General features: G+C 39.3%; 1 protein-coding gene across 1 annotated transcript in view; it reads left to right on the top strand.

Moving 5' to 3' along the window:
- The first annotated feature begins 73 nt into the window (after positions 1-73).
- AIDA (axin interactor, dorsalization associated) overlaps positions 74-12,075 on the top strand; it is a 41,884-nt gene continuing 29,882 nt past the window's right edge. The window contains exons 1-2 of the mRNA XM_055581954.1: positions 74-372; positions 7,913-7,982. Coding sequence (XP_055437929.1) covers positions 263-372; positions 7,913-7,982 — 180 coding nt within the window. The 5' untranslated portion in view covers positions 74-262. The remainder of the gene's footprint in view (positions 373-7,912; positions 7,983-12,075) is intronic.

Raw genomic sequence — 12,075 nt, 5'->3', positions numbered from 1 at the left:
GCCAATTGGGGGAGCGGGGCGGCCTCAACCTAACCCGGGGCGGGGCCTCGGGGGCGGAGCTTCGGCGGGGCGGCCGCTTCAGAGCCGCAAAGTTTGGCTGTGGCGGCAAATGGGCTTGGGCGGCTCCTTGGCGGGTGGCGGCGGTGGCCGTAGCGGTTCCTCCTGGCCCTGTTAATGTCGGGGCCAGGCCCGGGGAGGATGGCGCCCTAGAGCCCAGCCTTTCCTGGGGGTAGGGGCGGGAGGGGACGGGTGGGGACCGGCCATGTCGGAGGTGACCCGAAGTCTGCTGCAGCGCTGGGGCGCCAGTTTTAGGAGAGGCGCCGACTTCGACTCTTGGGGCCAGCTGGTGGAGGCGATAGACGAGTATCAGATGTGAGTGACTAACTGCGGGAGCGGGCCAGACGGGTTCCAGTCGGCCGCCTTCCCCTTTCTTTCTGTCGGTGTCTCTCATCACTGTATCTGTAGCCAAGGCTTCTCAGGGTGGGGCCCCGCAGGCACTGGGGCTGAGACCTCACTGGCCCCGGAGACAACGGTCCGCTCTCTGGGGTTTTTCGCCCTCCGTCGGGCCAGTTCAGTGCAACAGGTAGCCCTTCTTTCCCGGGGCGCCAGCCCATTCAGGCTACTACTGAGTTCCTTGCCACCGTCTCCCGGGTCCCCCGCTCCGCAGTTTCCTTTCCGCCTCTCTCACGTTGCAGCCCCTCAGTTTCTCTTTTAGAATCTCTTAGGAATACTTCTGTGTTCTCCGCCCACGTTCCAGGGATGAGTGGCCTTGCTCTGTGTACAGTGCCTTCCTCCTCCCCTGTGTAGGACAGGAGGGAACGGGTGGCGATTGAGGGGAGTGGGTGCCCCCGGGAAGCATCGAGAGCGGAGGTCTCATCAGACGAAAGAAAGGTCCCCTCTCGCGCCCCTTCTCCACCCCTCTTTCTGAGTAGCCTTGTTTTCCCAATTCACCTCGAATCCGTTTCGGTTTCTAGGACTGTTATTTGCTAGGCTGGGTGAGTCCCACCCGCCCCTCGCTCGGTTGCTCTGGGTGGAGTCCGCGCAGGATGTGAACAGAAGAGAGCAAAATGGGAATTAATAGACCACGCACAGGAGCCACCACTCCCTCTTCGGGTCCCTCCTCCTTTTCCTGTGTATAATGTATAGCCGCCGGGTACAAGTGAGCACCAGGTTCTTTGATCTCCCCAAGTCCAGTTTTCTTTCCTTTTTGGTTTCCTCCCAAAACTTCAGGGATGTTTTTAAAATTATAAGGCCAGGTTTGCGTATATATAAAACCTTGCTTGGTTTCTTGCACATTTTACTGAACTGCCTGCTAAAATGCTATTGTTTGCAAACTGTTGACATTAATTACTTCTTGGTTTAAAGTAAGTTATTGTTTGAAACCATGTGTTAGTAAAACATTTTTTTTTCCTTCTCAAACGTCTTTTGCAAGGAATACAGGATTGGTCCTTGAAAGATCTAAATCCTGTATTCTTTTAAGGTAATTTAAATGCGTAGATGTTTTTAAAAGCTTTTTTCTTAATATGAACCGTTTTGAAAATCTTTATTGAATTTGTTAAAATATTGCTTCTGTTTTGGTTTCTTGGCTGCCAGGCATGTGGGGGGTCCAGCTCCCCAATCAGGGATTGAACCCGCACCACCTGTATTGGAAGGCGGAAGTTTTAGCCACTGGACCGCCAGAGAAATCCTGCATAGATGTTTTCAATTTCACCTTACTGACTTTGAATTGCCTGCCATTTTTCAAAAGCCCTGAAAACCACCATGCTTTGGGCCATTTTGCCATGTGTGATAACTTCTGGCTTTTGTTTCACACTTTCACTTGATTTCACTTACTCTTGCAACTGCTCAGTAAGAATATTATTATTCTCATTTTACAAGTGTGGAAACTGAAGCTCAGGTTAATGGGATTACCTGGAGTCACTGAAGTATGGGATTTTTTTTAATTTCAAATCCTGTCTGCTCTGTTTAAGACATTTTGTTAAACGCAAATGTTTTGATACATTGTATAAGTGAATTGGACACGGTAGAAGACTTCCTTTTTTTACCAGAGAATGTATCCTTCCATTCTGCAGCCAGTTAGTGAGCACTGGGCATCCTCATTCTATGTTAACTGAACTTGCAGGACCTGAAATCTAAAGCTGCCCTTTACTTGTGATGGTGGGACCTCGCAGCTGTTGGCACTCAGCAGCAGACCTTACAATGGAAAGTGAAGAATACCATGTCCAATTGAAGTTACAAAGGAAAATTGAATATGCAAGCTGTTTAGCTGGAATTTCTAAAAACATCTCAGTAAGGGAGTAATAGGCACAGACGAATCTATTGTTGAACCTCAGTTACTAACCTTGAACGTCATGATTCAGAGTAATTCTCAAATTATTATAAAAACCACCAGTGTCAAATTTGAATAGAAATATGTCATGATTGGCTTAAACTTTGTAAACATATAGGCTACATATACAATAAAGTTGAATTTAAAATTAATGTACTCACAAATTTGAAGGCCAAACGTCTTTTTCATTTGAATTATCTGTGAGAAAAGCTGCCGAAAAAGAGAAGATTTGAGAGCCACTAAATGATGTGAGAAAGAATGGACAGGATTTAGCCACTAACTAGATATTGAGAGAAGGAGGAGGCGTCTGGGAGAACTGGCCCGTCTGATGGGGAAGCCAGCAGTGTTTTTACAACCCTACAACATACAGGAGTGTGTTCATGGGATGTTGATGTTGAGAGAAGGAATAAGCATGTTTGTACTTATTGTAAGAATATCATAGCTTGAACAGTTTCATCACTCAGCAAGTGAGAGCTAAGCATATAGACATGAATAACATTTGATCTCCACCCTCATAGTACTGAGTCTAATGGAGGATTTTAAAACAAATGGGTATTTCTGTCACAGAAGTATGAAAAGAGTAAGTGCTGCCACTCTCCTTACTGTTTCCTGAAGCCTGCTTCTGCTTTAGTCCATTTGTCCTTTTTCTGGAACACTCCCTGTTGTCTGTTTGGGTTGTTGGATCACCTCCTTCAGGTCTTTGTCCAAGTATTATCTTCCCTGTGAGACCCTCTCTGGCCACCCTATTTAAAACTGCCGGGTTAAAAGGAGGGTGGGTGGACTGAATTGGGAGACAGATCGACATGTATAAACTGTTAATACTGTGTATAAAATACACAACTAATGAGAACCTACTGTAGAGCACAGGGAATTCTACTCAGTGCCCTGCAGTGACCTAAGTGGGAAGGAAATCCAAAAAAGAGAGGATATGTGTAAACATACAGCTGATTCACTTTGCTGTATAGCATAAACCAACTTAACATTGTAAAGCAAATATACTCCAATAGAAATTAATTAAATAAAATTGCTCGGTTAAGTCTGCTATCCACTCCCAGTCCCTCTTACCTCACTTTTCCAAATCCAGCCCCCTAATCTTGGTTTTTTCCATAGTATTTACCGCCATTTAAAATACAATATACTTTTTGTATTCATTTGGTTTGTTGTCTCCCTCTCCACTTGGATGTAAGCTCTTTGAGGACAGAAAATAGGGGGAGTTGTCTGTTTTGTTCTCTACTGTATGCTTAGTGTCCAGAGTAGTAGTAGGCTGCTGTGTGTGTGTGTGTGTGTGTGTGTGTGTGTGTGTGTGTGTGACTCAGTCGTGACCAACTCTTCACGATCCCATGGACTGTACTCCACCAGGCTCCTCTGTGCATGGAATTCTGCAGGCAAGAATACTGGAGTGGGTTGCCATTTCCGTCTCTTATCTAGATATTATGTAATTATTGTATTCTAGTGAATGGCTTGATTCAGGAGTATGCTGTGGAAGCATTAAGGAGTTGATGCCACAATACTATTGGAAAATCTAAACAAATTATGTCAAAACTAAAATTGCTCCCCCAAATATGCATGGTCAATTAAAAACAACTCTTACCTATCAGGTTACCTTTTTCAGCAGCCTGGGGGTGGGGTACCTGCCCCCTAACTTAGGGTAGAGTGGCATGGACCCTCTTTTCCCTATTTCATAGAATCAGTCTTAAGGTATTGATCCAGCACATGGATGCTCAATAAATATTTGTTAAATGAATGGGTGAGTTTGAAGATTGGATAATACCTATTAATCATCTTTACTGTGTCTGATATCAGCACCTCTCAAGGTGTGGTCCCAGATCTTTGCTGGTCTGTAAACTGTTATTGGTATGCAGTGAGATAAGTAAAGATATTGGGATTTAAGATTTAGGAACTTTATTGAAGTTTGACATCTTTGTGATAGTTTTTTATTTTATTTTATAAAAGCATTAGGCTAGAACAGATTTGGGGGGGGAAGCTCGTCCTTCACGCTAGATAGTTTGAGAAGAACTGTCATCGATTGCTGTGGGACTCTGTGGGTTACTTGTTTATGTTCGTTAAGTATATTTAAAACTTCCCCTTGAGAATAGTCCTGTATTAACTGTAGGCACCCTTGTATGAGGTTATTCTCTAGAGAAGAACAGTTGGTAGGTTTCTCACCTTTACTAATAGAATGTCAACTCTTTTACCTTCTCTTTGATTCCTAGAGCATGTGGGTTTTTCCTCAGTGGACAGATTTATGTCTCATTTTGTCTTAAAATGGTGCAGTCGTTTATGGGTTTGGCTTTCTTGCCTAGGTTTTTAAAAAAGTTAAAAAAAAAACTTTATTGAGGTTTAATTTATCTACAGTGAAATTCACCATTTTACAATTCAATGAATTTTTAGTATATTTACCAAGTTGCACAACCATCAGTACAATCAAGTTTTACAGCATTTCTATCACCCCACAAAGATCTCTTTGCACATTTGCAGTCACTCCATATTCCCGCTCTTTTCTGGACATTTTATGTAAATTGAATCATATGATCTGTATGTGATGTATGATCTGTATGATCTTTCATTTAGCATCCTGTGTTTGAGTTTCATCCATGTTGTTGCATGTATCAGTCTTTTGTTCCTTGTTACTGATGAGTAACAGTGCTTTGTATGGATATACCATATTTTGTGTATCCATTCACTAATCGATGGACATTTGAATTCTTTCTAGTTTTTTAATACTGCTGTGAACATTTACATGCAAGTCCGTGTGTGCACATGTATTTTCATTCTTCTTAGGTAGATAGCCACGGAGTGGAATTGCTGGCTCATATGGTAAATTTATGTCTGATTTTTAAAAGGAAACTGCCAAATGGTTGATCAAACTGGGTGTACCATTTTACATTTCTACCACCAATATATGAGAGTTCCTGTTTATCCACCTTGGCAGCATTTGTTATCATGTGTCTCTCTGATTATAGCCATTCTAGTGGGTATATAGTGCATTTCACTGGTTTTAATTTGCCTTTCTGTTACAACTAATGATCCTGAGCATCTCTGATGCTTATTTTCCTTGTAAATCTTGTTTGTAAAATGGCTTCAAACCTTTTGCCTCTCTTTCAGTTATCTTTTCCCTATTGAGTTAGAAGGGTTTTTTGGTATATTCTGGATGTAAGTCCTTCATCAGATAGGATATATGATTTGCAAATATTTCCTATAGTCTTTCTTCTGACAGTGACCTGCTTAGGTTAACAGTCACTATTGGCATATTGTGTGGGTGTGTGTGTGTGCTAAGTTGCTTCAGTTGTGTCCGATTCGGGTGACCCTGTGGACTGCAGTCCACCAGGCTCCTTTGTCCATGGGATTCTCCAAGTAAATGGAGCTAGTCAAATAAAGAAACTGCCACACTATAGCTTCCCTGAATTCAGGGATGTACAGTTGACATTGTTAAGTGTAGACTGTGATTCCTAAAGAGAACTATATGTAGATGGTAGACTAGCAAGAATTAGAAAGTAAATGAAGTACTGTAAGGGACAGGTATGGCTTTGTCTATTTCTAATTATACTTACTCCTGCTTAAAATCTGCAAAGAGTGGGTCTGGGAATGACATTTTAGGAAAAATATTCTGGGATTTCCAGTTTGGGAGGAAAAGAAACAAATGGATGGAAACATTTTAAGTAACATAGTAGAACTATCCTGGTAAACGTTATGATTTCATGTAGGAGTTTCTTGGGTTATGATTAGACGAATGTGGACCTTTCATAGACTGAATAGAGGTCTTCAAGTGAACTTGATGCCTGATCTTTAAAGATACGATTACATAGAATGGAACTTCCATCTAAGACTTTTTGGAAACATGGTGAACTTCTTTTGCTGTGGCTTGGTAGGAAATCCAGCACAGGCACCTCTTGTGTCCCTGCCTCTGTTCCCTACTTGGGATAGTATAGTATGCTTGGGAATTGTAATTTCAGATTCTTTAGCCAGTTATAAAATGTTTCACCAAAAAAGTCCTTTTGGTTCTTTGGTTCCCTCACCCCCTGCTACCCCACAAATTTTAAAAATTAAAATAAATATCATATAACATGAAATTTATCACTGTGAGGTTGTACAGTTTGGTAGATTTTAGTCTATTCATAATGTTATGCCAGCATCACCACTATCTAATTCCAGAGCATTTCCATCACCCTCATAAGAAACCCTTTACCTGAAATGGGTCACTGCTAATTCTCACCTTTCCCAAGCCCCTGACAACCACTAAGCTGCTTTATATCTCTATGGATTTACCCATTCTGGATATTTCATGCAAATGGAATCAGGTAATACATGATCATTTACATCTGACTTCTTTCATTTAGTTTAATGTTTTTAAGGTTCATCCATGTTGTAGCATGTATTAGTATTTTATTCTTTATGGTCAAATAATATTCCTTTGAATGTGTGCACCACATTTTATTTACCTGGGGTATTTGCACTTTTTGGCTATCATGCAAAATGCTGCTGCTGTGAACATTTATGTACTGTGTATGTGTGTGTGAACATGTTTTCTGTCCTCTTGGAAATATACATAGGATTTTGAAACTGGTGGGTTATACGGTAACTCTATGTTTAACTTTTTGAGGAGCTGCCAAATTGTTTTCCACAATGACTGTACCATTTTACTTTCCTTACTGAAGTGTAAGGATTCTAGTTTTCACATCCTTGCCAACACGCATTGTAAGTTTTCTCCCCTGTTTTAAAAGTTATACCCATCCTGGTGGGTGTGTAGTGGTATCTCATTGTGGTTTTGATTTATATTTCTCTAATGACTAATGATATTATATTCATGTGCTTATTGGCCACTTTTATATCTTCTTTGGAGAAAAATGTCTGTCAGTCAAATCCTTTACTCATTTTTAAATTTAGTTATTTCTCTTTTTATTGTTTAGCTGTAAGCATCACTCCTTTGGTTTTTGGTGTCTCAGAAACAGCTCTGGATCTTTATTGTTGAGCTTAGACTTGTAACACACATCTATCCTTGAAAGTTCATCCAAGACTAGCTGCTGTTTATAAGTATGATGTTAACTGGGCAAATAATGATTTCCATGTCTGATCAGTAGGGAATTTTCTTTATTTGCCTTGAAAGATATGTTCAAAAGTATAATTTGATAGAGTATCATCACTTTGTTACAGCTGTAATTTGAACTAGTCTTATCAGCAAATTAATGATAGACTGATAAAATATCTCCAGTCAGTACTATTATTGGTGTTCACTGGAAGTGCTTAAGCTGAATCTGGACAACTGCTGTTGGTTTATTGTAGAAGAAAATCATGTGTACTGAAGAAAGTTGAATTAGATGTCATTTGAAATTCTTTCCAGCTCTATGATTCTGTTTTTATGGTTTTGAGCTGAAATTTATCCCAGTGAAATGGTTTGAAAAGTATTGTATCTTACTTTAATTGTTGCACAAAGTTAGATTCTAATGATAGTGTAGATTTATACTTTGAAAACAGAGGGAAAGTGTTATTGTACTTCACTGTTTTCTAAGATTTAAATTGTTTTACCTTGTACTTGAAATACTTTGCTGTCCTTCACTTCTAAAGAATGTTTGTTTCTTCTTACAGATTAGCAAGACACCTACAAAAAGAGGCCCAAGCTCAACACAATAATTCTGAATTCACAGAAGAACAAAAGGTACCATAAAATAATCTCTAGATATATCAGATTCCAAGTGAAAAAGGGTCTGTCTTTTGAGTCCATTAAGCAAAAACAAACAATGAAAGCCATTATACTTACGTACAAAGAATGATAGTGATCATGCTTTGCTGATCATTAAGTAATCAGAGATACCACATGATTTACCATGCAGTGAATTTCTCACTTAATGAATTTCTTTTCTCAGCCATTTAGACTTTAACTTTAGTGGAGACCATCCATTCTTTGGTTGGGAGGAGGGGGAACCAGAGACTGGAGTGAGATTGTGAGTAATTGCATCCCACCTCTTAACTCTGAACTCCCTTAACTCTTTTTCTACCTCCTCTCAAAACAGACAAAAATCAAACAAGCCACCACTGAAAAAAAAATTAGTTCAAGTCAAAAATTTGGCATGAGTCCTTCAACAAAATAAATCCATAAAGTTTTAAAATGTTTCAAGAGTATCCTTTCTCCTTGAATTAAAATTTTAATGGGTCAAGGTGATTCCCTGTATTGCTAAAGACTATGAAAAAGGGGGTATTTTAAGAAGCTTTACTTTAACAGAATGAGAAGAAATGGGAGGAAACAATCCATATTTTCTCCTAGCTCAAGGGGTCCAATGTTAAGTCAGATTTTAATCTCATAGATAATGAAAAAAATTAATGTCAGTTTTCCTCTTATTAAGAAAAGACATTGTGAAAACTATGGCAACTTAATTTGCTTTTATCGTTTTTTTGTACAAGGAGTGGGAATGACTCTTTGAACACTTCTTAGGCTTGTACTTATTTGATTCTTCTTTATAAGAGTTTGAAAAGAAAAAAATCCCAAAGATTAGGGTCAGTCATATTTCTTACACAGGTTAGTATGTTTGCATTTAAAACTATTTAGAGTCTGTGTTATCTAATGTATGTTTATTTTGTATTTTAAAAAGAAATAGCACTTTAAAAATTTTAAAGTGTAGTTTTCTTTTTTCCTTAATAATTGCTAGTATTGCTGATAGATAGATGGCATTACCAACTCAATGGACATGAGTTTGAGTAAACTCCGGGAGTTGGTGATGGACAGGGAGGCCTGGTGTGCTGCAGTCCATGGGGTTGCAAAGAGTCGGACATGACTGAGCAACTGAACTGACTGATGATAGATTTAGGAAGTTTAGGATTTTAGCCCAGGAAAATAATTAGCTCAGAGGAAATATTTGGTTTGCAAAAGGAAAGGGAAAAGGACTATATGCTTTATCACATCCAAGATTTGTGATATCTGTCTAGGAATGACTAGGATGTGATCAGCTGACATCACAGAATTTAAGGGTTAAAACATCTACATTTTGAAATAATCTCAGCTATCTGAATATGTAACTTTAACAGCTAACAAAGCATGTTATGAATATGGAATCAAAATGAAAGCTTTGGAAATTAAAAAGTTTGACAGCCATGTTTTAATCACCTGTCTCCCTCAAGTTACTTATATGCCTCATCTCTAACATCTACTGCTTAGGTATAGGATCTAATATGAACTCAAATATAAAGTGATTTGACCTAAAACATACTCGTTTTTTAAAATGTTATCAAGAAATGAGCTTTGGCATATGATGATGATTAGTCTAATGAGACAAAATCAGCTTTTTCTTAATTTTCTTTAACTTCCTAAGGCTGAAGCTGGGTGTTTGATAATGCTGTTTGTTTAGCTTATTGCTGTTTATAGTAGGTGCCCAGCTGCTCTCTCTTCAGCTTACACAGATCCACCCCTCCATAAGGCCCAGGAGGCAGCATGACCTAGAGGAATGAGCCTGAGATCTGAAGTGAGAAGACTTGGTCTTGAACCCTGTCTCTGTCTCTGGGCCTTAAATTCCTTCTGTATGAAGTGAGGGATAAGATAACCCTAAATGATCTTGAAAACCATCTCTGAATCTTCAAATGACCACTGCCTTTGAGGTAGTCTGCTCCTCCTCCTTTCCTAGAGACCTGATTTCTGAGGTATTTAATATTTAAAAACCTGCCTAGGAGGCATATGTGGCAGCCATTTGTGTCTGCAGAGAGAGCTTGTGCCTGCCTGCCTATTCCTTGGGCTTGGGAGAAGGACCCGCCCCCACCCCCCATTACTCTGTACTACATTATGAATATAAGGCAAGTCATTACATTTAAAATTTTAACTTTCCTTAAAAATACAGATAAAACATCCACAATGGGCAAAAAAGTCACTTTGATATAGAGCCTTTATTTAATGTCACTTAAGGAAAAAGTTCCACAGTTTGTTGTGACTCTGTGGATCACAACAAACTGTGGAACGTTCTGAAAGAGATGGGAATACCAGAGCAGCTGACCTGCCTCCTGAAAAATCTGTATGCAGCAACCATTAGAACTGTACAGGGACAACAGACTGGTTCCAAATTGGGAAAAGAGTACATCAAGGCTGTATATTGTCACTCTGCTTATTTAACTTATATGCAGAGTCCATCATGCGAAATGCCGGACTAGATGAAGCACAAGCTAGAATCAAGATTGCCAGGAGAAACATCAGTAACCTCAGATAAGCGGATGACACCAACCACCCTTATGACAGAAAGCGAAGAGGAACTAAGAGCCTCTTGATGACAGTGAAAGAGGAGAGTGAAAAAGCTGGCTTAAAACTCAACATTCAGAAAGCTAAGATCATGGCATCCCGTCCCATCACTTCATGGGAAATAGATGGGGAAACAATGGAAACAGTGACAGACTTTCTTTTCTTGGGCTCCCAAATCACTGCAAATGGTGACTACAGCCATGAAATGAAAACACTTGCTCCTTGGAAGAAAAGCTATGACCAACCTAGACAGCATATTAAAAAGCAGAGACATTACTTTGCCGACAAATGTCCGTTTGGTCAAAAGTGTGGTTTTTCCAATAGCCATGTATGGATGTGAGAGTTGTACTATAAAGAAAGCTGAGTGCAGAAGAATTGATGCTTTTGAACTGTGGTGTTGGAGAAGACTGCTGAGAGTCCCTTGGACTGCTAGGAGATCCAACCAGTCCATCCTAAAGGAAATCAATCCTGAATATTTATTGGAAGGACTGATGCTGAAAGCTTCCAATACTTTGGCCACCTGATGTGAAGAAATGACTCATTGGAATAGACCCTGATGCTGGGAAAGATTGAAGATTGAAGGAGAAGAGGACGACAGAGGATGAGATGGTTGGATGGCATCACCAACTTGATGGACGTGAGTTTGAGCAAGCTCCAGGAGTTGGTGATGAACAGGGAAGCCTGGCGTGCTGCAGTCCATAGGATCTCAGAGTTGGACATGACTGAGCGACTGAACTAACTGAACTGAAGGAAAAAGTCAGAGACTCCAAGTTAATAAATGATTAGAAAACAAAGATTTTCCAGACATTATCTGGAGAACATTGACTCAGAAAAATTAATAGGTGTTATATCAACAGAGTTTGTGACTTTTCAGGGCTTTTAACATGCTAATGTATATGTTGGATTTTTAAAGAGTTTGGGTAATGGAGTATTTCTTAAATTTGTTTGCTTTTGAAAGCCTCCCTCCTCTTCTCTTTATAATATTTCATTGGGTCTAAAGAACATGTTATGGGAAATTTTGAAACCGACTGTTAGGTCTGCAAAATTACTTGAATGCCAGACCTGGCATGTAAGCCAAAGGAGAAGAAACTCAGTTGTGTTTCCTTAAAAGAGAACGGAGAATGTTCCTTACATTAGTCTATGCAAAACTATTCTATGTGTTTTCTATTTTGAATTATGTTCTTTGTGCTTTTACTATTTTAAATTTATTTGTAGCAGAGACAGATTTTTAGAATTATGCCAACCATTCAACAATTTGTGGAACTTTAAAAGATTTTTTTAAAAACCACCATATTTCTAAAGTACTTTCTTTATGAAACTTTTTACTGTTGCTCCCAGTAAGATTTCAAAACTATTTGATGATTAAATGCTTTGTTAGATCTTAGATTATTGATACTTATTTGTATTATTAAGATGAGAGGAATCATTTTTTTAGAGAGTAACATATACTTCTCAGTATTTATTTTAAATGTGAAGATCTCTAAAGCCACACTACTGATCTCTCTTAACTTTATTAGTTGGTGGTAGAAAATCT

Source organism: Bubalus kerabau, chromosome 5 (assembly GCF_029407905.1).
Source record: "Bubalus kerabau isolate K-KA32 ecotype Philippines breed swamp buffalo chromosome 5, PCC_UOA_SB_1v2, whole genome shotgun sequence".
In the NCBI taxonomy this organism is placed as follows: domain Eukaryota; kingdom Metazoa; phylum Chordata; class Mammalia; order Artiodactyla; family Bovidae; genus Bubalus; species Bubalus kerabau.
The sequence above is the reverse complement of the archived record's forward strand: the minus strand, read 5'-3'. Positions and strand labels throughout refer to the sequence as shown.